This window comes from Nematolebias whitei, chromosome 6, assembly GCF_014905685.2.
Source record: "Nematolebias whitei isolate Nwh7 chromosome 6, NemWhi1, whole genome shotgun sequence".
Lineage (NCBI taxonomy): Eukaryota > Metazoa > Chordata > Actinopteri > Cyprinodontiformes > Rivulidae > Nematolebias > Nematolebias whitei.
Window position 1 is genome coordinate 40,366,460 of NC_056503.1, and position 27,895 is coordinate 40,394,354.

Here is a 27,895-nt window from a genome sequence, read left to right on the forward strand (position 1 = left end):
AGTCAGCAGATTGTTTCCATTGTATAACCCCCTCGCCCTCTCACCCAACCTTTCCCACAGAAGACAAGACAATGTTGTGATTTCTGGAAGGTTTAGAATGGAGAGATTGGTGAATGCACAGTGTCAGCTGAATTTGGGGAATAATCTTCAGATTCAGAGGTGAAACCAGCAGGAGACAGGACTGGGTTGACACTGTTCGAGGTGCCGGCCCCAGAACTGTGTGGGAGGTTAGCTACAAGCTTTACATCCTGGTGGCATCTTCTGAAAACTTGCTTCTCTTTATCAAGTGGTGTGGTCTGAGAGAGGTAACACAGCAGCACAGGTTAGGTTCTTCTTGACAAGACCAAAGGCATCCATGTACTGCGTTATGAAGTTAATTCTAGATGAAACAATGTAAACATACAAAAGCTGCAGCTCCCACTTAATTATTCTGAGATTTTACCTTCTTATAACACACCCATGGAAAAACTTGTCAAAAAAATAAAATAAATAAAAGTTGAGGCCGCAGCACTTTTTGACATCAGACCCCATGTATAAAAACATGATTGGACAAGGAGTGGTTCTCAAATGGTCCCCAAAGTTCATGCTCAATAATCCAGGTACAAATCCAGCAATGTTTAGTCAGGTCATCTTGACAGTTTCATTTTTATTGCTGAGATGTTTCGTCCTTCATCCAAAGTACTTCTTCAGTCCAAAGCGACACAAACACACTGGAGTCCCACAAGCACCAACTCCCATAGTGGAAAAAAAAATAGTCACCAGCAAACAGTTTTTTTTTTTTTTCCCACTATGGAAGTTGGTGCTTGTGGGAGTCCAGTGTGTTTGTGTCTCTTTGGACTGAAGAAGTACTTTGGATGAAGGATGAAACATCTCAGTGAAAAAATAAACCATCCAGATGACCTGACTGAACATTGTTCTCAACTGGTCCAGCTTCAAGATCCACCATCAGCCCCTAATGACAAGATGTGGCCCAAATAAAATAAAATAAAAATTACATCTCAAATTTAGCAAATGTATAAAATTTAAAAAGTCAAATGAACGACAAGTATTTAAAAAAAAAACTTGAAACTTGTAGCATTAGCCGAGTAACCACCTATTGAATGTAGAACAAACAATGCATTAGAATTATTCAGTCACTTTTTCAAGAATTAACCATAAGACTGACAACAATCAGGACTCCTTATTCTTTCCGCTTTTCCCCTCTTCAGGGGTCGCCACAGTGAGTCATCCTCCTCCATCTCACTCAGTCTTCTGCACCCTCTGTCAACACTTAATCTACCTCCATGTCCTCTCCAACTGCATCCATGTATAGTCTTTTCACTGGCAGCTGCATTTCTAACATCTTTCTACCAATATACCCACTGTCCCTACTCTGGACATGTCCAAACCATCTCAGTCTGGTCTCTCTAACTTCATCTCCTAGTTGTTCAACCTGTGCTGTACCTGATGATCTCATTCCTAATCTTATCCTTCCCTGTCAATCCTAAAGGAAAACATCATCATCTTAATTTCCACCACTCCCAGTTCTTTCTCCTGTATTTTTGTCAATGCCACTGTTTCCAGACCATACAGCTGGTCTCACAACAATCTTGTGAGCTTTTCCTTTGACGTTTGTCGACACCCTTTTGGCGCAAATCATTCTTGAAACTTTTCTCCATCCACTCCATCCTGCCTGGACTCTTTTCCCCCTCTTTACCACACTCCCCGTTTTCCTGGACAGTGGACCCCAAGTACTTGAAGTCCTGCACCTTTGTGACCTCTGCTCCTTGTAGCCTCACTGTTCCACCGGCCTCTCTCTCACTGACAACACTGGGTTATTTTTATTTAACTCGTGCCCTGGCAAATGCTTACAACCCACTAAAAATGGGTTCACAACCCACATTTAGGTCACGACTAGCGAGTCGTGAATCACTGTTTTAGACGGCTTACAAAAGAAAAGAAAGTCTGATGCTCAGTATGTGATATGAACTATCAAATGCAGCTTGCATTATGAAAACACTTTGCAAAGTGACTATCAACTTACACTGCACAACAAAACAAAGATAAAAGTACAGTAGCACTAGTGAGAATGTAATAAATTGATGAGGCACAATGGGAAAAAAGAAAAAAACCCTCAGCTGATGGACGATGGGTCAAACCCTTGGGGGATGGGAAATGGAGACTGCCAGCACTTTGCATTGGAAGCACTCACTGCACTTTAGCACTTTGCTGTGTCATACCTTATCCAGTCTAATCCTGGATGCTGGTTTTGGTCCAAAGACCCTGACTTCTTGAAGGTTAGGTCTTGGTCCAGCTGGGCAGAGGGAAATGAATGCAACTCAGAGAATCACGAACTCCAAACAATAATGACCTTATCAGTAAAGTGCTACACTTACACTTTTGAGCACTTCTATGACACTGGTAGAATAACGACATGCAACAATCAGCTGACATTTTGTATACTGTAAAATATTTCCATATGACTATTGACAGCCAAGTGCTTTTAAGTGATAAAATTAGTTAAAATCCAGAGATATGCTATTCATTTCAACTCCCATTCTTTGTCAGCAATGCTCGATATGCAGTTCGCCATCTCTGAAACAATGGAGTTAAGGTTTCATCTACTTCACCTAATGAATATATGTAACCAAGTGAAGTGAAAGATCTCCAAACAACAGTGCTGACAGTCTAGATGGCAGGCCAGAGCAAACAGGAAGACTCCGATGTGAAACGGGTAGAAAAAAAATAAAAAATGATGGTGTAACACAAATAGAAGAATGCTGGGAAGTTGCCAAAAAGAGAAGCCAATTATTTTTTTCTTTGTAAAAGTTTTAAAAAGTAAAAGTTTGTAAAAGGAGAGAACTCTAGCAAATATGAATGTTTAAAAATAGCATCCAATGTACAAAAGAGCATTTTGCTCAGAATACAAGCAGCAGCATCATAATTAAGATGGTAGAAATTTAAAGCTTTTCTTTTTTGAATGACAAAGCATTAAAAACAACAAAAAAAAGTGTCATATTAAAGCTGAATTGCATGCAGTGTCACGGTTTGGTGGAGTACAGATCAGTGCTTACTGTAATTACTGACACTCCTGCTGTAGTGCTGTTGAGCTTCGGTCCACAGTTGAAATGTTTCTTGATTTTTCCTGCAACAGGAAGTTGATGCTCTTTCTCCAAAAGGCCATCACCCTGGAAAATTAAAACAGTACTTTAGAAACTCCATACGATGCATTGCATGTTTTTTTATTTATAATCTGTATCAACTGGTTAATTATTTAAAGTAATATGATGAACTTACATTGACCCAGTGGTGATCAAGCACTTGTATAGCTGTGTATCTTTGATCTATCACTACCTGCAGCATCCCACTGATCAGAGCCTAAAGATGGATGAGTTACTCATTAACCGTTCTAAATAATATAAATATCAGCCTCTAATCTGATTAAACTGTGGTGATTAATGTGAAGAATAATGATGGTAGATGGGAGCACACAACCTTGGCAGCGTCAGAGACACTGTCCCAGTATGGTGCTGGAAAATCGAGCTGGCCCTTCAAAATTTGTTTGAAAAGGTCCTCCTGGTCTTCTCCAGTACTGAAAAAAAGAAAACATTAACTTCAAAAAGAGTTACTGTACAGCAATAGTCTACAGAGTGATAGAATAAACAACTAGTTAATGATGTAATTAAGTTCCAATTCAGGTAAAAAAATAAAAATAAAAATAAAAAAAGTAAAATACATTTTATAATGTAAACTGCCAATACAAAATAACATACCCACGGAAGGGAGGAAAGCCACAAAGTAGAATGTACGTGATGACACCAGCTGCCCAAATGTCCACTTTGAGGCCATATCTTCAAGAAACAAAAGACCGATTTAAAAATCTAAAAGCTTCTCTAAATAGAACATCCCTCTACATGCTTTTTTAAAAATCAGATAGTGATTTTGTTTCTCCCCCATATTCCCATTGAACCTTACCCTGTTTCAGCAATAATCTCTGGTGCCACATAGGTGGGTGTTCCACAGACAGCATAGAGAGGACCATTAACAACCGTAGCCAAGCCAAAATCGCCCAACTTCAAAGATTTACTACCATCAACATGATTGTACACCTGTGGGGTGAAGAAAGTGCAGAGAACGAGACAAATTTTAAGGTAAAAGAAAGTAACGGGTCTTAAAAGACTGCTGCTTTAAAATTTTTGTATCTACACAAATGTTTTAAAAATATACATATTAAAAGCTTTTCCAGACCATCCATTCATCCATCGTCTTTACCCGCTTCTTCCTTTTTGGGTCGCGGGGGTCACTAGGTGCCCATATCCAGCAGTTATTGTGCGAGAATTTTTTGCCATTTACTTATTTAAATTCTTATTTATGACAATACACTAATATAAACAACTGTTACTATGTTTTTGATATTAAGTGAAAAAAAAAAAAAAAGATACTGTATGCCAAAAATACAATTACGGTAACATTTCATCTTTGCTTTAATTGTATCACTAATAAGTTTACCGCTAGGTTAATCTTGAGTGAAACTCATTTGTCAAGAAAAAAAAAAAAGACAATATACATTCAATTTCTACAGACATCACAATATTTTCAATAAATTATCGGTCTACAGTGACTACATAATTTGGATATAGTGGCTTCTCTAATCTTAGTACATTTAGATGTGATATTCTCACTCTGTCAGCTACATTACACAATAATTCATATTTTCTTTTATGTACAGTAGTCCCTTGCTTCTTCGCAATTCGACTTTAGTAGACTCGCACTTTCACGGTTTTTCATAGTAAGATTGGACATGACACACAATTGGCTGATGGATGAGATTGTATTGAAAAGATTCCAGATTGAATTTTAAGTTGGAAGACTAAAGTCTAAGTATGTCGCATCGTAAAATTGTCATAACAAAATATATAAGTATTTAAAGTAATTTTTAATTATTTTAGATCTTCTATGTTCCGTTGTTACAGTGTAATTGATCAAGAAGTACATTTCTGCTGTGGTGCTGCCGAGTGGAGGGTTAACCCTTTGCTGTCCTGCTGTGCTTCTCCTCTACAATTTAATGCTGCATGGACAGTTTATTTAAAATATTACAGTATTTAAATTTAAATTGTTTATTTATTTACACAGAAGGAGAGAGATTGGGAGTGAAACTTGAACTTGGACTGCTGTATCCCTACTTGGCGATTTTTCACTTATTGTTGGGTGCATGGTCCCATAAACCCTGCGATAAATGAAGGACTACTGTAAAGCACTTTGACCAATGTTAGTTTTTAATGTATATAATTAGACTCTATATACTATAAAGTGATGCATATAAAAATACACATCAAATAGATTTCAGTCTTCCAACTATATAAACCAGATTAAGAATAAAAAAAAGTTTAAACTAATTTAGGGACATTTTTGAAGCATTTTCATTTGCATCTCAAGCAAGAACTCTGAACACAACCAATACATTAGTATTTTATGATAATGTAAATGTTTCTTTTGTTCACACTTACTCCTCCTGCTTAACAACCATGTATAGTTATATAATTGTTGTAGCAAATAAGCCTAAATAAAAGGGCTATGTTCTGACAAAGGAACAAAATATCGGTATCGGCATCAGTTATCGGCCAAATAAGTTAACATATTGGCATATCGGCCAAATATTTAATATCGTGCATCCCTACAAAAAGCCATTAGAGGAGTTTGCAAGGTCATACATACCAACAGATTTTCTGGTTTAATGTCTCTATGAACAATGCTGAGACTGTGAAGGTACTTGATGGCACTGGCCAGGTTGAACAGCATACAGCTGGCATCACGCTCTGTATATTTGTTGGAAGACGTAATGGCATCAAAGAGATCGCCGCCCTGGAGAAAAGGGTAAATTAAAACTTTCCTTTAATAATGATTGCAAACAGTAATAATTTAGAATGAGATTAATTCAAATTCAAAATTCGGAAAGAGTAGTTATAAAAGCAACTTTGTAAACCCACTAAAAAGTGTTTAATAATACAGAATGTATTTTTGCATGAAACATCATGCAAGGTACCTTAACCAGCTCCATTACAAGATAAAGCTCACTGAGGGTGTCCACTTCCTCAATTAAAAGTACAATGTTTGGATGTTTCACACGTCGAAGGATGGATACTTCACTTTGTATCATGTGCTCCTGAATGATACAGAACATTTTAGAGATTAATGCATAGAAATCAGTAAGATTTAAGGCTACACAGCTTTTTTTGCCATCATTACAGTGTATATGAATGACACATTTTAGAAACAGACATTTTGTACTGTGTTATACAAAACATACAAAGACAAATGTTAACTCCAAAACAACAATGACTTGCCACAAATTCTGTGATACCTCCATACCTCATTTCAGCAAATGTACAGGGATAATCACCTTTCCCTTGCATTTATCTTTGCTGATGATTTTGAGAGCATACTCTCTTCCAGTAGATCTTTCCACACATTCTCGGACTACAGCAAAGTTCCCGTCACCTAAAATCCTTCCAACTTTGTACCTGTCCACTATGGCAACAGGAACTACGTTACACTCATCCAAATGCTCAGCTTTGAAGCAAATTAAAGAGAAATGCATTAGGAAAGGCATAATTTATTGTCTTGCTTGCCCATTTTTCTACTTAAAATCTGTCTTACCTTCACCGTTAGGCCCATCCCCTTCATCCATTGAGCTGCATACTTTAGAAGAAGCTAATGAGAGTGAAGAGCCACTGTGATGAGAACCCTGGGAGAAAAAAAAAATCCAGCAATTAGGTACAAATAAGAGGTGTATAACAGAATCCAAAAGGAGGTAAAACTGTCATCACAGACAGTTTAAACTAAGCCCAGTTGATGTGCAGTGGAGTCTCAAGAACACAATCAGCTGCAGCAAAACCTTTAAATAAAATAATAATAATAATAATAATCTAAAACTTAAATGCAGTATAGCAAATGTTTGATCATTTTTAGGTTGTACACAAATCAAAATACACAGTCTTCTTGCATTTCTATAGCAGTTTCTTTTGAGTGACATTCTGTCAAAAAGTCAAATGTCTGCGTAGACTTAAAATTCATTTGCATGGAAATAATCTGAAGGAGTGAATTAGTAAAAATTTAATTAAATTAAAATTTTATTTTAAATGCTTGTTTTATTCTGGGGCAGCATGGTGGCACAACTGGTAGAGCTGCTGCCTCTCAGCGAGCAGGTCCCCGGTTCAAATCCTGGAGCCTTTCTGGGTGGAGTTTGCATGTTCTCTCCGTGCGTACGTGGGTTTTCTCCGGGTACTCCGGTTTCCTCCCACAGACTAAAAACATGCATGTTAGGCTGATTGGTAACTCTAAATTGTCCCTAGGTGAGAGTGAGAAAGTGAATGGTTGTTCTGTCTCCATGTGGCCCTGTGATGGACTTGCGACCTGTCCAGGGTGTATCCTGTCCCTCGCACAGTGATTGCTGGACATGGGCGCCGGCGACCCCCGTGACCCAAAATGGAAGAAGCGGGTAAAAGATAATGGATGGATGGATGTTTTATTCTGTCCTCTATAACACTTTTAAATTGTTTGATGCTGAAGCTGTTACAAGCTTTATTGATGCAGTATTAGATTATTAACACTATCAAACAACTGTTTAGTTTACTTAAAGAAATGTTAATTTTATTACCTGTCGTCTTCTATGGCTAACTGGACTGGTCGCAGAGGGGCTTGGCGACTTTCCAGAATGAGGTGTGGATAGCTGACTGCCTGCAGTGCCATTAGCTGTTGGCAAAGAAAGAAGAGACAAATCAGAAACAGAACAACAAAATGTATATTGGATTTTTACGAGATAGGAACACACTTGATCCAGGGGATGAGGGAGATTTGCTTCGCCGGGACATCCCGCCACATCTAGGAGAAGAACGACCATGAATTGAGGGGAGCCGACCATATGATGGAGATTTTGCCACCCTGCAAGCTTGTAAAAAACAACAATCATAAATCAAGGTGTATTGCTGCATTAACAAAATGATGGAATGTCTGTTCTAAAAATGACCGTTTGAAGCTTAGTGTTGGTTTCAGCTTAGAAAACTGGGCAAAAACTCATAACATCCTAGCCTGCAAGCTTACACAGCTCATATCAAATATAAAACTAGAATGGATCAGTGCAAGTAACGTCTATCGTTCAGTGTGCAGCAAATTTACACCAACTGCAGTCTAAACATGCAAGTCCTTACTACACAAAACAAAGGCACCAATGTACTGCGTTTAGACAATTTCACTATGGCATCCTTTCAAACAAATCCAATGAAACCGATTATATACACGATAAGGTTTGAAAAAGTTGATTAGTGTCATTCTGTATCATTAATAAATATGACCTTCACATACAAAAATCTGATGTAAAAGAAAGGTAGCAGCAGCATAAAATAACACTAAACATTAAACCTTAGGATCAACCTGAGTGTGGATCCCAAGGTCACAATGTCAAAGTTTAATGTACTTACCACTTTCATCCAAACTGAAGTCATCTTGATAGCGAAACTTTTCAGGACCACAAGCAAAGAATATGTCATCTTCCCCAAAAAAGTCCTGAAGGCTTGTGACCTAGCAAAGAAAATATTTTCATCAGCTATAAAAACAAGTACAGTACAATCAAGATGTAGACAGTTAAAAAAAAATAAAAAATCTGACAAAAAGGACACATTTTGAAATGTAAAAATTAGCGATCCATTTTAAAGTCTAATCATGCATGTACAAATAATGTTCCTAATACGAAAGCATTTACAATTTATACAGAAAAAATATGACCAATATTCAAATGAGATCGTCATTGCATATTCAATATACGTTTTGATTTTTACTTTTGCACATAAAGAAGCATTGAATACAGAAGGACACCTATGCTTTGATGATAAACTGTGATGATCACTCTAAAGTTATTGGGGTGCTTTAATGCAGCTGGATGTCAGAACATACAACTGCTGCTTTTATTTCCTTTACACAGGGGTGAACAATAATGCAAACCTATAAAAGTTTCCTGGTCTGGTTCATTACTTAGATTTTTTTGTTGTACAACATCACTGATTATTTTAAAGCTGTGATTGTTTTTGAAGATTGTGTTTCAAGTGAGTCAGCAGTGTTATGTACAACAATCAGATTATGATAAAAAGTAAGTTTTATCAGCTACTCCCTTCTTCAGGGGTCACCACAGCAAGCAAACTTGCATGAAAGATTTGGTCATTTGTTTTATACCAGATGCCCTTCCTGACACAACCTGGGCTTGCACCTGCAACCTCAGGATTACAAGACTATGGCACTGACCACCAAGCTACCACAGCCCAATCAGCTTCAGATTTCATAGAAAATAAAGCAAAAACATTTAACATTCAATTTCACATCAATGATGCTCAAAAATTTGTTTTATCAGATAACACTAGCTAAAAAGCATGCTCTGAGACAGACATATTATACTGCAAGCAAACTATATGAACCATTATGTAAAAAAAATAATATGATGTACTAACATTCATGTAACAAGCTGGAACCTTAGATTTTGAATTTAATTGAGAAAAAAAAAAAAATCGAGCTAAGTTGTAAATGTTCAGTTTGCTAAACAAACATGCTCATGCAAAAATGCAAAAAATGTATTTATTAGCAACCTTTAGCAAATCCTATACCAAAAACTTAACAAGGTTGAGTCAAGTCCTGGATCGACTCTTCTTTGTTGAAATATTTTGTCGAAAAGACAAAAGACCCGACTCAACCTTGTTAGATTTATCTACCTGGATTACTGAACATGCATGATGACTACATTCATTCAACCTTTATTTAGACAGGTTAATCCCATTGAGCCTTGAGGACTCATTTACAAGACAGACCTGATTTCCACAAAGAATGATGACAACAATGGACAACAGCGACAAAAAGACAAAAAAAAGAGGCATACCATTTTTTTTTTTTTAACAAATAAAAAAAAAGATGGCAAAAATAGCAAAACGGCTAGATTATAAGGCGAATGTAGAAAACTAAAAACAGGAACATGTCTGCATTGGGCCTTGCCAGGAATTCAACAGATTATTAAAGCCACTTAGAGAGGTCAAGATCGAGAGCTTCAGATATTTTTGCAAGATATTCCAAGAAACATATCAGGTCATTTTGCCAACAAAACCTCAAATATACAGGAAGTGGGTTAAATATAGCTGTTTAATGTCAGATTTTCTTCTTGCGGCATCAATATTTTTTTTACCACCCTATCAAAATGTACATAAAGTGGTGGTGCTGGTGGGGTGTGGGTTGCTTGAACCCTACAGGATGGATCTGCACAATAATTGCCAAGGAGATGAGTCAGACAAACCGCTCAGATACAAACAATGAGAGGATATGAAACCATATAGATCACCTGTCAGATCCTATGTGTGGCTCTGAACAATGTAAACTGCATAAAAACTATTTTATTTTACAGCTTTACACATGCAAAAGCTTTTTTTTTTTTTAAGTTGTTCCAAGCACCTATTTTAAAAGCATGTTTCACTGTCAAACATAAAACAAAACAAAAAACCCAATCACAAAGACCAAGACAAAAAGTTACTGAACTCAACTTTAAAAGTGCCACTTAACATATTAGTTGTGAACATCATGGTGACTTTTCTGATTTAAAGGCGCCAGGAATATTGTAATCAGTACTGGACTCAATAATAGGTCTCAATAGTCTGAGACAAAAAAAAAATATATATATATATATATATATGCATTTACAAAAATGATTAAGCTACTTGATGTGCATGCGTGACATCTGAGGCATAAGCAAAAAACAAGGGCTCAATCACGGTCACATTCTGCATTAAAAGCACAAGCAGTTGGTTTTGTAAAGATGAAACGCCCATAAAAAAATAGCCCTTTGATCCCTGTGAGGGCTCATTTGACCATCTGGAGGCACAACATGACAATATTCTGAATATAGTTCAAGGGGGGTTAAGAAATAGAAATGTATTTTCAGGCACACAAAATGACTATTATATAGAAGAAATTAAACTAAAATGTTCTGATGTACACCATAGCTCATTTTGTAATATTGAAAAGGTGGCTCCTATCATGGGAATATACTCAGGTCATGTGCTCCTTCACTGCCAGGTGTACAAGATAGCCAACCAAGGAATGAATCTGTGAAACCCCTTACAAAACACCTACAGTCTTCATACATCACTTGTTCACTATTCTGCAGCAGCAAATGTCCCCTAGCAACCATCTTCAAAAACCATTCACCATAGAAACTGTCACAGCCAAAACGAGAGCACACAGAATAGTTTGAACATTTCAAATACCTATTTTTATAGGATGCTTAGTCAGTTATTATGCAGATGATACATACCGGCAGTTAATCTAAATCAGCATATTAAAAAGTCCCGTTTCCCATGGTTCCTAAATTCCAGACATAGCATGAATAGTGTAACTGCCTTGTTTATAATTATTGTTGCAAAGAAAATTACCAGTGTAGAAAGTGCTATTCACTGCATACAGAACAAAATTATAAACAACACTTGTTTTTGCTCCTATTTTTCATGAGCTGAACTCAAAGATCTAAGACTTTTTCTATGTATGCAATAGGCCTTTCTATCCAATATTGTTCACAAATTTGTGTAAATCCACGTTTGTGAGCACTTCTCCTTTGCTGAGATAATCCATCCAACTCACAGGTGGATGAATTTTCAAGCACATCAAGATGCACACCAGCATGGTTATTGCACAGGTGTGCCTTAGGACTGGCCACAATAAAAGGCCACTCTAAAATGTGCAGTTTTATCACACAGCATAATGCCACAGATGTTGCAAGTTTAAAGGTAGAATGCAATTGGCATACTGCAACATGAGAATTTTAGTGGACGAATAGCATTACAATGGACCTCAGGATCTCGTCACTGTATCTCTGTGCAAACATGCGCCTGCCCATGCCATAACCCAAATATTTATCAGGCATTAGCTGTTGTTCAGCTCACCATAAGGAAACAATCTAAATTTGCATCTTCTTCATGGAGATTCATCTGGGAAAACAATCAGTTATGGAGACATGTCCTGGATTTGTAGAAGATCAAACTCTGTAGAAATGTTCATTTCAAACAAAGAACTAAAACAACTGTACTTTTAACACAGGGTGTGGTTATACATGGTCTGCGATTGTGAGACCGGTTGGATGTACTGCCAAATTCTCTAAATATAGATATTCCTGCAGTCATCATGCCAATTGCATGCTCCCTCAAAACCTGCAACATTTGTGCCATTGTGCTGTGTAATAAAACTGCACATCAGAGTGGCTTTTTAATGTGGTCAGCCTAAGGCACACCTGTGCAAGAATCATGCTGTCTAATCAGCATCCTATGCCACACCTGTGAGGTGGATGGATAATTTTGGCAAAGGAGAGGTGCTCATTAACACAGATGTACTGTATTGTACTGCATTGTGTCCAGCTTTGCTGACGCTGCCCAGCACCTTGGCCTGGAGGTCAGTCTGAAGAAGATGTGCTACACCAACCAGCACCTGGTGAGCAGTGCCATCCCCCTCACATCAACAGCAACGAGATGGAGCTGAAAGCTGTCTAGCAGTTCACCTATCTTGGGTGCATCATCTCCTCAGACCCTAAAATCAACAAAGAAATCGACAGCAGATTGGTGAAATCGAGCAGCGCCTTTGGCAGACTCCGCAAGAGAGTGTGGTCAAACAAAGACCTGAAGACGAGGACCAAGATCAGTGTGTACAGACAGAGCCACTGTAGTGACTACCCTCCTGTACGGCTCCAAATCATGGGTCACCTACCGCCGCCACATACAGCTCTTTTGAGCGCTTCCACCAATGCCGTCTCCGCTCCATCCTCCACATCTACTGGAGTGACTTTGTAATAAACATGGAGGTCCTCCAGCAGGCAGAAATCACCAGCATCAAGGCAATGCTGCTCAAGGCTCACCTACGTTGAGCAGGGCACTTGTCCAGTATGGAGGACCACCACTTACCAAAGATTGTGTTGTATGGCGAGCCATCCTCTGGGTGGCGCAAGAGAGGGGCACCGCAGAAATGCTACAAAGACCTCATCAAAGCCTCCCTGAACGTGAGCCATATTGACCCCCAAAACTGGTCCACGCTCACCGCTGACCATGACTTCTGGCGGTAAACCATCCACGAAGCTGTGGGCTGTGTTTGAGACAGACAGATGTGCCAGCCTGGAGGTCAAGCAAAACAAGAGGAAGAACAGAGCACCCATTCACTTGCAGCTGCTGTGGCTGAGGCTGCCACTCCAGGATCGGTCTCATCAGCCACCAGAGGGCCTGCAGTCATGGACACCCTTCATGATCTTCGGAGACAAGGCCAAGCCAGAGAGACACACAAATTTGTGAATATTTGAGAGAAAAAAGGCCTATTGTGTACATTGAATAAGTCTTAGATCTTTGAGTTCAGCTCATGAAAAATGGGAGCAAATGCAAAAGTGTTTATATTTTTGTTCAGTATAGATTGGAAATAAAAATACACAAGGCTTGTTCTTACATGGAAAATCTCTAAACCTCTTATCCTATTTAATAGTCTTCTACTGTTGGTAGAAATATGAGATGAAGTCCTAGAAACCCAATTCTTGTAATACATTTAGGAAATATTCCCAGTTGACTAACACTGGGCTGCTTATCAACTTGGGTAAAGGAGCAATTTCCAGAGACATGACTAAAGGACAGAACAATGCTTCAATGTACTGGATTAAGCCTCTGATATGGGATATGATACTCAAAAAAGGAAGCCATCTTTGTTATTGTCAGTATCCATGTTCTATACATTATGTTTGTTAGAGTACACTGTACAGCTAAGTAGTAGGCAAAGGTTCTCCCTATGAACAATTAATGTTTTAATGGTTCAGACAACTGCACATGGGCAATGCACTTTGTAAAATTCTAAGCCCTGTTAGTTGTTACAGTTTCTTTGGGGGAAATTAACCAATAAAACTGACTTGTTATAGAAGGCCTTACTAATATACAATACATTATAATGTTTGTTAAAGTGAATTTTCAGTTAAGTTCATTTCACATTGTGTAAGAGATACACAATTTAATAAATCAAATTAAAAAGGGTGATGACACTGAACAACTTAAGCTAATGTAACAAGTTAATGTACTCTCACCTCTGAACAAGATACATTTAAAAACACAAAGTTTGTTTTCTCAGTCATCCAGGTATATAACAACAAAAAAGGTTGAATCATGTCATCTGGACTTCGTTTTTTTGTTAAAAAGAAACGTTTCGCCCCTCATCCAAGAGGCTTCGTCAGTTTTTGAAACCATTAGTGAAAAGGCCAGATTTCAGGGGTATCTGAGGCAGGCTTGAAACACAAGAGTCAGGGTGGCTTCTGGGTAATACCAGATGGCTAGGCCTCAGACTGACGAAGCCTCTTGGATGAGGGGCGAAACGTTTCTTTTTAACAAAAAAACGAAGTCCAGATGACATGATTCAACCTTTTTTGTTGAAGATATATTTAAGTTTTAAGGGTGCAGGGACTTACCATTTTTCCGTCAACAGTATATATCCTTTTGACGGCTCCAGAATCTAATTTAATTGCATCTGTGATGTCAGTCATGACCTGCTCGAAGGAATGTGCGGTCTTCTTGTTGAGCAAAACACGTACAGCTTTGCGAGGTTTTACTCCACTGCGGACAATTGTTACCAGTTTAGGTTTTATAAAGTCTTTGCTCTCCCAGGTTTCCAGACACACAGCTTTGGCACTACCAAGGGATGAAGGATCACGAACAGATGCAGAAGTCCTGGCACCTACTGACCAGTTCGGATTTACATTCTTTGTGTAGTCTAGCTTCTTGTAAGGCTCTATGGATGCACAGACATAGCTCTCACCTGCAGAAAATTAAAATACCCCAACAGATTTTAGATCAGCTTGCAAATACAGTAAAAAAAAAAAAAGACATGAATTAAAACAATTTAAAAAAGTGAGTTACTTTTTTCTCTTCGTGATTGAGAACAGCATACATGTTCTGATTTTTTTTTTATAGCTGTTATAGGGGCAGATCTGATCTTTCTAATTTACTGCAATTTTAATTTCAAATACATTCACAGCCAAGAAACACAGCTCACCTTCTACTAGTTGGTCCATGGTGGTGATCCTGGTTGTCCCATCAATGCTATATATAGTTCTGACCCCTTGGGGCAAGTTGACATTATCAGACAGACATCTTGTGAGGTCTGCAAGGAGGGCATCTAGAGACCCAAATCTCTCCTGAGAAATGGCATACACAATACCTTTGAAGTATCGGTCACCGTTGCGGTAGAAACGAATCTTCTTGGCCTTCTTTTCTGAGCTCAGAGCTTGAAGTGTCCTGGTTCTGTACAGGCTGCAATGAGCACTATGAGTGGGACTGGGGAGCCCATTACCTCTTGAGCCTCTTCGGGTATATCTGAGAGCCTTGTCCCGCTCATCAAAATGCTCCAGTTCCATAGCCGTTTATTATTGCTTGCCGTCTAAAATAAAGAGAAAACCATCTTACACTATTGATAACATCCTTAATCTGAATTCTTACGATAGCCACAGTAGATCAATCAATTGTGTTGTGCCGGCCTGACTGCTTTTACACCTGAATGATTCTAGCTTTGATGCTTTTGCACACATAATGAACATGTCACACCCATTTTATGCTCTCTAGTCTCTATATTCAATCTAGCAAAATAAAAAAAATTAAAAAAATAACCTTTTCTATGGAATTATATTAATTACCAGCATATTTTGATCAGGCAGATTGCTGCAAGCTAAACCTTAAAACATAAATAGAGAATGGTAAATGTTAAGATTTTGTAAGCTCATTGCAATATCCTACCTTAGTTTGAGGTGAGGACAGATGCAAATCAGAAATGGAGTGTTTTAAATTGTCTTATAAATTGGAGGTTTCGAATGAAGCATGCGTCCCTTTGTTGCCCTGTGATGGAGCTCTGCCTTCCTGCTGTCTGCTCACATGCGGATTGGAGGCAGGGCAGCCGGTGTCCTCCACCCTCCCTTTTACTCCTGCTCCAATGCAGTGATTTAGCAGGTGTCAGCCTGCCTCGTGCACAGCGGTGTTGGGAGCGCGCGCGCACGGGCAACCGCGCCTCCTCAGCGTGATGCGCGGTCACGTAAACATTAAGTAACCTTTTACTTTAGAAAACCAAATATTACAAATCCCAAATTACTCCTACTGCTTGAAAAGAACGGGCCTTATCACCCTTAAGCTATACTCAGCTAGCTAGGGCTAAAATCTCCATGGCAACCAGGCTGTAAGCTAGCAAAAACAGGAACAAAAAGCAGCTAGCCTGATTAAAAGTGTATATATTGTACAAAAAGAAGTGCCGCAGCTGTTTATATTTGCTATAATATTTATGTCATTTCGTTTAACGCATACACAGATGTGTTGTAGCTTTGTAGTTTTTATCATTTGCAAACAAAGCAATCATATTTTTTACCTCCTGTATCCAGTTTGGGGTCAGCTCGCGCAGGTGTGTGTGATGTGCGTCATTAAGTGGTTCGGTTGAAGAGCACGTGAGCTCCAAACTGACAGGTGCCACTCAGCCCTGAGCAGCTGCACCTCCTGGGTAATTCTGTACTTTTGTTCTTTTTTAACAAATACAGGTTATTAGGGACAGTTACATTATTATTAGGCCTTTGTCCAACCTACTTGACCTGCCTGCTGAATAACTGAACAAGTTATTTTTGGCTCTAAAAGAGGCTTTACTTTTTAAAACATTATAAACAAAGTGGGAAATTTGTCAGATTTGGAAAAATACAAATAGTAGCTTATTGTTTGGATTTTTTTATGTTTTAATTCATTGTGGTTTTTATTGCTTCATCTGCAGAATAACTATTGTCAGAAAATGTCACTTTAAAGCAAGAAAACACAAAGATGGACTACAGTATATACATAAAACAGAATTATATTTAATGCCTTTTTACAACCTGAGAGCAAGTCATTTCAGTCATCACCTGACTTGTTTGCTCTTATTTGTCTTCTCCACATCACTCAAAACAAAAAGTGATGATCTAAAGTGGGTTTATTATATCCTGATGGCAACAATAACTGAGGCTGAAAACAAATTCATCAAGCTATTTAAAGTTTTCAAACAGTGTAATTTTACAGAAAAGAAATGTGAGAAGTTTGTTGAACAATGCAAAGCTTGGAAAAAAAAAACAATTCTGTTAACTGTAGCTTTTAAAGGGAAAGCCTCTTCTAAAATGTATATGGAAAGTGGGTGTTCTTGTAGAGAGCATCAATAGATGATTAGAAGTTAAAGTATTGTTTCACCCATTTTTTTTCCTTCTGTTTTTGCTGTGTGAAATTATATACCATTTCATATTATGCCTCTGTGCGTAGCAGTGAATCAAGCGTGTAAATCCATTGTTTTTCTGCAGTGGATCGCCCTTTGACGATGGATCAGACGCTTGGCAAAGCTGACAGCCTGACCACAGTGCATGCCCAGCCAATACTGTTGGATGAATCAGCTGTTCCACGAGGACAAAAGCTACCAGTGCGCCAGGATCAATTTCAGTTTGTGGAAAACAACTGGGTAAACTTCTGCATTTACCAATTTCTCTTCACATGGCTTTACACCACTAACTATCAGTCACACTTTCCCACAGGTGGGACCAGACCCGCTCTCAATCCAAATGTCTCTGGAAGTCACTTCGGGCCAAGTGGATCCTGTTGCTTTTCAACCATTTAATTTTGACAAAGCCCACAGACCTCCAGAACCAAAGAGTGCTTTCAGATGTTTTGACTCGTTGGTAAAACGGAGCGATTCGCCTCGTATCGGCCTGACTGACAGTACAACAGAAGTATTTCCAAACCAACAAGTCATCCCTCTGTCTCAACCTCAAAGTGCAACTTCAGGTTCTGGTGACCTGATGAGTGGAAATGAAACTAATCCAGTGCCAGAAGTTTTGTCTAATTCTCATTTCTTGGGGAATGACGGTCAGTGTGATAAAGTCAGTCCATTATGGCTGGATTTATTTTTGGATGCCAGTAACAACTTGAGCTTTCCTGATGCTGATCTAGAATCTGTTTTTTCGCTAGAAACTGGCTCTTTCTAACTGTATAGCTTTACAAATGATCACTCTGCTAAATCAATCAGTTTTAAATGGACTACTTTAAGAAACTTTGTTAAATTTATTTGGTTAAGCTCTTAATGTTGTCTGTAAGATGTTTTATAGGAAATGTTTGGAGATAAAGCTGGTTTTTTTTGTGTGTGTGTGTGCAGGGTTACTTACAGCTGCATAGCATTCAATACATATGGGTAACTATACAAGTAAAAAAGGAAATATTTATGTTAGCCTTTATTCTGAAGTTCTTGTAAAGTGGAGTATGAAATGATTACTTCAAATCTCATTACAATTTTTGAAACTGAAATAAGATATATTTTTGGAAGCTGTCTTGCTTAATAAATTTTCCCTTTTTTTGTTCCAACTACTTTTATATATCTAAATTGTGGAAGATCATTGAAGAACTACTGTTTAATGTCCTACAGTAGGACAAACATCTTATAAGCTTCTATCAGTATCTACCCAGTAAAATACAAATTCTGCACTGTGTGACGTGTTTTACAATTAACCTCTATCTATTTACAGCAGTTAAACATATAAGTTGACCCTCAGAAAACGACTGGATGTTTTCTTTTTTTTTACTTAAAATTTTGTAACGTTGCAAAAAAAAAAATGATTTGAGTTTGTTGACAAAGTACAACCCTGTAAGTAACTAAACAGGACGTCCAGTTTCAGGACAATTTATTTTCTTTGTACTACCTAAACTGTTTTGATTCCTATTTTATGTTGCACGTCTGCTTTTTTAATTAAACGCCAAGAAACTAAGTTCCATGATATTTATTTTTTTTTAAACTCCGCAAATTAAAAGTTAAAATCAACACTTTGATCATTCTGCACGTTTCTGATGTCCAGCCTCTTGGCAACATGTTAGAAAAATACATCATTAGTTTTGTTCACAGCTTTTTGTTAGAAAATGGCATGATAAATGTGAACTCAGAGCTTTGATTTAGTCCCCCCCACTCCACACACACATAAAAATGGAGTACACTATGTTTGAAGTATTTTAAGTACAGGAGCTCGTGGGTCTGGACCTTTCGGTGTTCCGTGTTTATGGTCTGAACTGAACATTTTAGAAACCTGCTCACAGCTTCATGTTGGACTTCAAATCCATGTTTAAACATTTTACTTCCACAAAATTTCAACCACACTTGAAACAGTTTTTAAATTTATTGTTTTTGTTAGCATCTCGCAAGAAAAAACTATTGAATACAATATTTAGGTAACATGAAAAACTGTTTCCTCCAGACTTGCACCACAGAAACCAGCATGGCAGGTAGGAGTTAAACAATGCAAGAAATTTATGAGAAAACATATCACTTGATTTAAAATATTCTGACAAGAATGCTGCATACTGAATAGCTCACAAATATACATAAATGAGTAACTTCTACATGACGAATTTGTCCCAAATGTTTATTTTTATTTATTGTTACGATTAGCAGTGACAGAACTCGTAATGATAAAATCTATATAAGGAAAAAAAGGCATAACATTAGTAAAACACACTTTAATGCTTCATTTAAATCAAAAATAGTTAGGAAAATCAAACATTCTATAAAGGTTTTAAAAATCTCTTCAAAAACCGTTTTGTTAAAACAGACGCCTGCTTAGTTTACTAGTTTTATTTCCTGTCCCACATCTAAAATCCTCTGCTTTATAGATTACAGAAAAATTAAAGTGCTTCAGAGCTATATCAAACTGCAGGATATACATAATCACAGTAGTCACTTTGTAGAACAGGTCCTCATAAATAAAGATATTAAATATAGAACTCTGAGATTAGTGAATATAAAGTTTTAAGGCGTTGTTGAAGTAAGGCAGGACAACAGCTATTTGTCCAATTTCTCCACTTGCTTCTCAGTTTCTGGTTTTTCCTGAAGGTGGTAATCTTCCAAAATGGCCTGTGCCGTGTGCTTCCCAGTCTTTTTCACAGCAGCTTTGATCCCCAGGTTGTCAATATTGAAGGCAGTGATACCAACATTAATGGCAGAATTGACAGCGTGGTCCGTAGCTTGTCCTACTGCCGCCCCGTACCTTCAGAGTCAGGATCAGAGATTATTAAGGTCAGAGCAACAGGCGATAAAATGTATGTGTTCAACGATGTCATGCAGAGATTTGTGAGGATCACACCCATGCATGTGCCCAATCTGAAAGGCCTATCTACCAAAATCAGATTTTAGGGTCTTCAGTAATTACTTTTAGAATTAAAGGTTGCTAAAAAGAGAAGTCAAAATTAAACTTTTTTTAAAGAATGCTAAATCAGTTTCCACATAAACAAATACAACCAGAGATAATAAAAATAGAATGGTAAAGCAATTTTATTATACCACACTAGATGCATTTATAATTGATAAATCCTTAGAAAAAGATTTTTATTGTGTATATTGGTCAGTCATCAGGTCATGCATCATCAACTCAGAGTATGAGAGGATGTTCAGGTCAGGCAGGACAGTGATCTGAGTAACTGTGACGTTCTCCTTAGAAATATATTAAGAAATCGGTGAAAGCAGCAAAAGTGAATTAGTGAAAGTGGATGGGAAGTGAACTGGTGAAACATTACAAAAAAAAAAAAAAAAAGGGGAAATATAGTGTATCTGTAATTAGTAGTGCAGTGAGAATAACAGCTGCTAAGAAGAATTACACTCCTTCTCATTAGGTTTGTCAAGGATGTTTTGTAGACCCCTAAATCTGTAAAACAAAGGGGAATACAAGTGAGTGCATGGTTAACGTTGATCAAATTGTGCTAGAGATCAACCGAAATGCACACGTCCACATCTAGCAAGCCGGGAAAGAAAAAGGAAAAACATTACCTTAACAAAAATAAGACTTACTTGTGTTTGATGGTGGTGACTGTTTCTCCTGCAACATTTTTGGTGATGTCTTTAGCTGCTACTTCCAAACCGGTCCACACAGCAGCAAATCCTGAACAAATGCAGGGATCATGATTAGGGATAGAATTCACATTTCTTTTCTTTTAACTTCACATTTGTGCATTTTACTGTAAATAGTTTTAAAGTAAAGTTGACTACAAATAAAGAACTGATGAAGTTGGCAACTGATTTCCTTCTACACAACTAAAACTAATAACAGCTTTCCACCTTTTGTTTATATTGTTTTAACATGTCTGTAGGATGGTATGAACCACTGAGTGCAAAAAGGTTGCGAGTACTTCATGGACAAATCACCAAAATAGATAAACCACCACAGTTTGTTCTCAACCAGCTGCTCTGACATGGCAGCTACAAGAAAGTAAAGTCAAAAGATTTTACAGGTACTGTGGTCCCTCGCTACTTCGCGGTTCAACTTTCGTGGACTTGCTCTGTCGCGATTTATCCAACAACAGTCAACTTTAATATTACTCATGTGATTAGGACAGTACGGAATAAAAAGTTTATAAAAAAATACTTCGGGACAGGCACCGCCATTTTGTAGTTTTCTTTCAATAAGCCTACACTGTAACGCCAGTCAAACTACACTACCCAGAAGCCAACAGTGCTGCCGGTCGCTGCTTTCTGCCAAAATGGAGGGTAAGTTTTGCAATGCAAAACTACAATATCTATTAATCTATGAAGCTCACAGAAGTGGCAGGAAAGTCGTAAACAATCCTGAAACTTCCTGAAGCTCAATTATCCACACGCACATCAACCTGGACGGGGCGGTGGACTTCGTCGCTGCAGGGTAGGTCTGCAAAACTGGAATCGACCAGAACTGAGCTGCTGTTCTGCAGAGCTGGTGAGTAAAAATTTGCAGTACTGTACAGTACATATACGTATGTTGTTAAAATGATGCAGGTTTATGAGTTTAGAACATTAGTGTGAGAAGGGTTTATAAAACCTTAAAAAAATATATAAATACTAAAATAAATAGTGTTCCTACTTCTCGGTTTGTCACCCATCAGGGATGTGTGGAACATAACCCCCGTGATAAACGAGGTACTACTGTAATTAACTCAAACCACCTTTACAACACTCAGCAGGTCAACGCCTTCATTTATTCATTTCTAAATATGAGATAATAAACCAGGAAATGCTGCATGCACATCTCTTCACCAACCATGTTTCACAAATATAAAATCCCTTTCGAGGGGACACAGTTCTAGTTTACCTTGAACTCCACTGGCTGCCACCACCATGGCTCCATCGATGTTAGAACGCCCATCCTTGTCTTTTCTCATGGACTCAGGAATCAGCTTGCCTCCGTGCTTTTTCACGTGAGGAGCCAACTCTCGACCCACACAGCCGGCGACGGCACACACCCCGTCCACTGCAGTGACACAGCACCACTTCGTTAGAGATCTGCTGCCAAACGCATGAATCACAAGGTCAGAAACACGCTGATGGGAGGACTTGGTCACCTAAGAACTGGCTGACTTTAACAGCTCCTCCCGTTGCTTGCTTGGCCACGTGGAGGCTTTTAGTGACAGTGGGGCTGACGTTTGTAGGCTTGTCCTCCGGGGTGATGTGTTCTCTGAGTTTAGATGCACCCATTTGTATGGCCTTGCCCGTGTACTCGGCACCTTTCACCAGGCCCCAGCTTAACCAGGATGCACCTGACAGGATCGAACAGGCTCAGTCTGGACAGCTCAGCCTCAATAAAAAGCATTATAGATCCAAACTAATAAAGCAAGAAGACGTTGACCTCACCTGTTAAGATTCCACTTGCCACCTTTTCACTCCACTCGGGTAGAGTCTTTTCCTCCTCGGTCTCTGCTGGTTCCTGCTCAGTGTCCTCGGGTGTGGGAATGGAGACCTTCTGACTGAGATTAACTGAGTCTGCAGCTTCATCTGGAGGCTGATCATACACACACATTGGTGAGCTACTACAACAGTGTGGACTGCAATTAAGAATATGTTCACAGTCCAAATGTTTGAGAATAAAAAACAGAATTCTGGTTCTTTGTCCATGCTGATCACAACACAGTAGCTCCTCTCATTCGGCGCTTCTTATCACAATGCTCCATCTGTTTACCCCAAACAGGCTGTTTGGGAAAAGCTATGCAAGCTGTGCGCAAGCAAAAAAAATCCCAAATCCTCTGCTTTAACCCAAAATAAAACCAACAAAATAAACTTACACTCTGACAGGGAACCACGTCCATCAGAGAAAATATCTATCCAGAATACATTTCTAGGAGTCACCTTGTCGCAACATGAGCACCATTTCTACTTCCATCAAGGCTGAACTGACACTTGTCTTTCAGCTGAGGCTCTGAAGTTGTTCTAAGTGCTGCAGATAAGAGCATTATAACTAATTAATTCTCCTCACCTGCCAGGATCAAATCCCCTCAATGCTGAGGCAGGGCTCACTTGGGGAAAGATGCCAGACTGGTGGGAAGAAGGGGCAGGCACTCGATGCCAAATAAAGGAATGAAAAAGATCAAACTTTCTTCAGTCAACTGTTTCTAATATGCAGCAAAAAATAAAGTTCTGAGAGGAAAAATAAATTATTTTTAAATGTATGTGACCGACATAATTCTTTATGACAACTGACTAAAATAGATGAGGCTGGGATGGTAAAAGTGTTGAGAAATCACAATCCCAACACTGCAGAGCACGTTAACGCCAGCATCATCTTAAAATAGCTTTCTCTTACCCCAGTGGCACGAGATAAAGCACGGTGCAAACTGATGACTTCAAATTAGAGATGTAAGATATTGGATTTTTGGCCGATATGACAATATGTTAAAACTTATTTGGCCGATACAAATACCAATATATTTTTCCTAGACCTACTTAGAGACTACAGAGCTTTCTCTGCTGTGGAATTAAAATACATTATTCTGCACGGTCTTTGTCAGTTTGGCTGCTACCAAATGTAGATGCTAAAAGAGGGGCTGAAAATGATGTAACACTTGAACTTGGATTGTTTAATGTCAAAATTATTCATCACATTTACTCTCTAACACAAAGACAACATTCGAACAGTGCAAATTTGTAAATTTGCACAAATCTAAAGTCAACGGCGCACGTGACGTCATAACGTTGTGCTGGTTCTGCAGGCATCCTCGTCACTGGGCTGTCATACAAAAATAGCAACTTTCATACATGCACCAATTACAAATACTCACATTATTGTAATTAAGCAGATTTTTTGGGGTACTTGTAATTTTACTCATACTTAAGTACAATTTAGACCATGTAATCTACTTCTCTACTTTTAAAATCAGACGTCGCTACTGAGTACGGCCACAATTTGAATTAATATTCAAACGTTCATCTGTATCTTTGTAGCCAATAAGACTCTCAGATCGCGAATGCAGCAATTACCCATGACGTAAGCAAAGGACTACTCCATAGAGTAGAGTCATTTATGGACCGAAGATTTGGAGAAAAACACAAAATGGAGACAGAGGACAACACTGTCAACAGAGAAAATGAGGAGGTAAGGGCTGAGGACGAGTGCCCGTGGCCGTACCTGGAGGAATTTTTCATGTACAGAGGGTGAAAAGGAGACAACGTCCAGATGCAAACTTTGTTTGATATTTAACTTTATCTCTAATATTGGCCGATACCGATGCCATGCTGATAATATTGTGCATCCCTACTTCAAACAATGAAAATGTTTTCTGCAGCTGAATGAACATACAAAGAACCAGGAGCACTGATAAATGTTTATTACATTTACAGTTCATTTGCAAATGTTTGCCAAGAAATGTGTAAAATGGCTTGTGTTGGTGCAGACACGACACTGACCTGAACCCTGAGATCGGTCATTTGGGACAACAGGTCCTGAAACACATCTCTGTCTGCAGCGGGCAGCTCGGAGGACAACACCACCCCCACGTAGTAGCCTGGCCCTGGCGCCATCATGTCCGGAAACATAAACACCCCGGTGTTACACAGCAACACAGGTGAGTTCATGGCCATGAGAGGGTAGAGCCAATCACACACCTGCCGAATGACAGAAAAACAGTTGAAAATTTGTCATTTGAAATAAACGACAGCCAATCAGTTGCCTAATAATGGGTGGGATGGTAGTTATTTGTATTCAAGCAGAGTTTCTGATTCACCAACACGCAGTGAGTGAGTTTAATTGAAAATGGGATTAAATGTAAACACAAAGACGTCTGCAAGTACTGCAATGAGTGAAAACAGAGAAATGTCAGAACACAGACATCCTCTCTGCTGCATGTCTAACAGGATCACAGTGTAGACTGAGGTGATGTAATTACTTGTGCTCATGTGATTCACTGATGTCACCCACTGGAAATTCCCTATTAGAGTCAAATTTCAGTTTCATGACGCAGCAGTGTCAAAGATGATGGATGGGACAAAAACCAAACACTGCCATCAAAGTAAAACAGTAAATAAGTCAAACTAGGCCAGGAGGAAGAGGTTTTATAATGTTTCGATTTAGCCTCAACAAGATGATTTATTCTTTTTTTTTTACTTATCAGTGGTTGGGATATTTAGATATAGGCACCACAACAAGTAAAAAACTAGTTGTTTTTTTTTAACGTGTGCTTAAGGCACTCCTACAAACATGTATTATACTATCAGGATGAAATCAGTGATTGGAACAACAGAATGCTCCCAGTAATGCTGTCCAATAATCCCCACACCAAATATGATTAAAGGAACAATTTCTCCAACTTGAAGAGACCTAATCCTGATCTCGTCTTCTTCACTGGATGACATCAGTCTTTCTGATTAGGGAAACTGGATAAACAACTCCCACACGTCTGTGTTCATAGGGCAAAGGACATCGATCACTGACAAGGCTATCATCGCACAGTCGAAATGATCTTAAGAGGTCTTGAACACATTCCAAAATCAGGTGAAAGGGCACAGAACAGATCCAAAACAGCAGTGATGACCTTTACTTTGCATTTATTGCATCAGACGGGCAGGAGGTTGACTTATCGTTGTTAGGCTTTAGGAAAAGGAATGTTTTCTGTCATACCTGCAGAAAAGCTGGTGGTCGATTGGGCATGGTGTCAGAGCGGTCACTGGTAAACTTCACCAGCCGAAGGTAGCCTGGGTATGAAGGGGCGCTCACTTGGCTCTCAGGTGTGACAAAGAATATTTGAACACCATGTGGAATGTACAGCAGCTCCTCTCCTTCTTCCCCCAAGCTCTGAGGAGATGGGGTTGAGTTGGAACGATTGTAGAACTCTTGTCCAACTGCTGACATTTCCCCTGATTCTGTCCCAAAGGAGATAGTCATGTGACCATCAGCCGCCTGAGGAGAATAAGCCGGAGGCTGATCGTCAGGGATTACAGGTGGACTGTTTCCAGCTGTGCTTCCTGCAGCTCCTGCTGCTCCGAGTCCACTAGGCAGGTTTGGTGGAGCTGGTCTCTCTTTGGCGTTGAGCTTTGGGTAAAAAGCTTCTGCAGAACTGCTAGAACTTTGCATGGCTGCAGAGTCCTCATCAGAGCTGGTCTCCAATATGGCGAGGCGGGTGGTGATATTGTTCAGCGTCTCCTGCATCTTCTGCTGTATCTGTTTGGCCGATTCCCAGGAGCTGCCAACACACTCGTCTCCGGTCGAAGGCACACTGATGGCCCTGAGAAGGTGTTTACGGCCTTGCTTATAGAACTCCAGGGCCTGCTTCTTGTCTCCAGCTTCATCTGCTGTGAGTCCTTTGTTGATGCACTCGAAAGCCTTCTCATAGCCATCTTTGATCACTTGAAGTCTGGCGTTATTGAATGCATCTTCTTTAGCCTTCTCCATTCCCTCTGAAAAAAAGACATCAAAAATCAGCTTTGTTGGCAAATTGTTGTGTCATTTATGTCATCAGACCTTGGGCAAAAATAAGAGCATGAGGGGAAAAGGGCATCCTAATAATAAACAATTGCAAACATTTTTCCAAGTTTACTTAAGAGCTACGCTTGAAAAGTTACTCGGCTTTGCCTCTAAACTCAGTTTGAAGTAAATTTATAGGCTCCTTAAAACAAAATATCTCACAGTTGTACTGGACCAAAACAAGCTAACCCAATGGCCAAACAACAACAACCACGAGGCTAACATCAACAACGCTGAAGGTCTGTTGTTATAAGTTTTTAATGTCACACTAAACATGATTAATAAAGCAAGCAAAACTGTTGACATTTTATTATAACAGTTAATATCCCCCCGTGACTGACGACTATAAACAGGTTGTCTTACTTACCTGACAGCGCAGCTTAGCAGTTAGCTTGTAGACCAACGTGTCTGTTCAGCTAATAATGTTAACTTCACAACCACACCTACTTCTGAAGTAAAGCACGACTTCCAAAACATTCGACGCTGTCTGACCGATTTTACGGCGCCCTCGTGACCTTTTCGAAGCAAAACTGTAACCGGAAGAATCAATGTTAGCGTAAAGCGGATCTACGCTTTTATTGTGAAAGTATGTAACGGATGTGCGGCTGACCGATTATGTTAATCCAATTTATGCAGTTTTTTGAGTCGCCACTAGAGGGCAGTATGTAACTCGTATTAACAATAAATACATAATTTTATATATTATTTAAAGTAATGGGGATATTGTTTGTATTGATACCGTAACAAATATGGCGATTTTTTTTTCTAAAATGTTACTTAATTTTCTATTTATGTGTCAGGCCAAGGGCTCCATTCAAAAATAGACCTGTTTTTATATAGTGCCTGTTAAAGAAAAGTCTGTAAAAATAAAAATGATAATAATAATAATTATTATTATTATTGTTGTTATAATAATCAGTGAACACAAAAGTAATAAAAATGACAGAATGTTGCGTACTTCTGAGCTGCTTCAAGCTAGTCCAAGTACTACTACCCAAGAGCTATGGGGATTTGTTGCCCTCTTGTGGTCAGGTTTTGTAGGTGCAGAGCATTTGTTTTGTCAAGCTAAAACTTGTATAACGTTAAACATTTCCGTTAAGT

At 38.8% G+C, this 27,895-nt stretch overlaps 2 protein-coding genes across 2 annotated transcripts; both read right to left on the bottom strand.

The window, feature by feature from the left end:
• Positions 1-241: 241 nt before the first annotated feature.
• On the bottom strand, positions 242-15,915 carry LOC119411343 (serine/threonine-protein kinase DCLK1). Its single transcript, XM_037678286.1, has 17 exons — positions 15,804-15,915; positions 15,067-15,450; positions 14,483-14,829; positions 8,457-8,556; positions 7,811-7,927; positions 7,637-7,731; positions 6,637-6,724; positions 6,380-6,549; positions 6,023-6,142; positions 5,695-5,841; positions 3,955-4,088; positions 3,753-3,830; positions 3,475-3,571; positions 3,277-3,357; positions 3,054-3,167; positions 2,220-2,293; positions 242-296 (listed from the first exon to the last, which is right to left on the bottom strand). Exons 2-17 carry the CDS (start codon positions 15,425-15,427, stop codon positions 242-244), a joined length of 2,178 nt encoding a protein of 725 aa, XP_037534214.1. The 5' UTR covers positions 15,428-15,450; positions 15,804-15,915.
• Positions 15,916-19,659: 3,744 nt separating this feature from the next.
• On the bottom strand, positions 19,660-27,332 carry spartb (spartin b). Its single transcript, XM_037678287.1, has 8 exons — positions 27,162-27,332; positions 25,952-26,727; positions 24,742-24,939; positions 22,696-22,843; positions 22,407-22,601; positions 22,157-22,315; positions 20,884-20,974; positions 19,660-20,086 (listed from the first exon to the last, which is right to left on the bottom strand). Exons 2-8 carry the CDS (start codon positions 26,720-26,722, stop codon positions 19,882-19,884), a joined length of 1,767 nt encoding a protein of 588 aa, XP_037534215.1. The 5' UTR covers positions 26,723-26,727; positions 27,162-27,332; the 3' UTR covers positions 19,660-19,881.
• Positions 27,333-27,895: the final 563 nt, after the last annotated feature.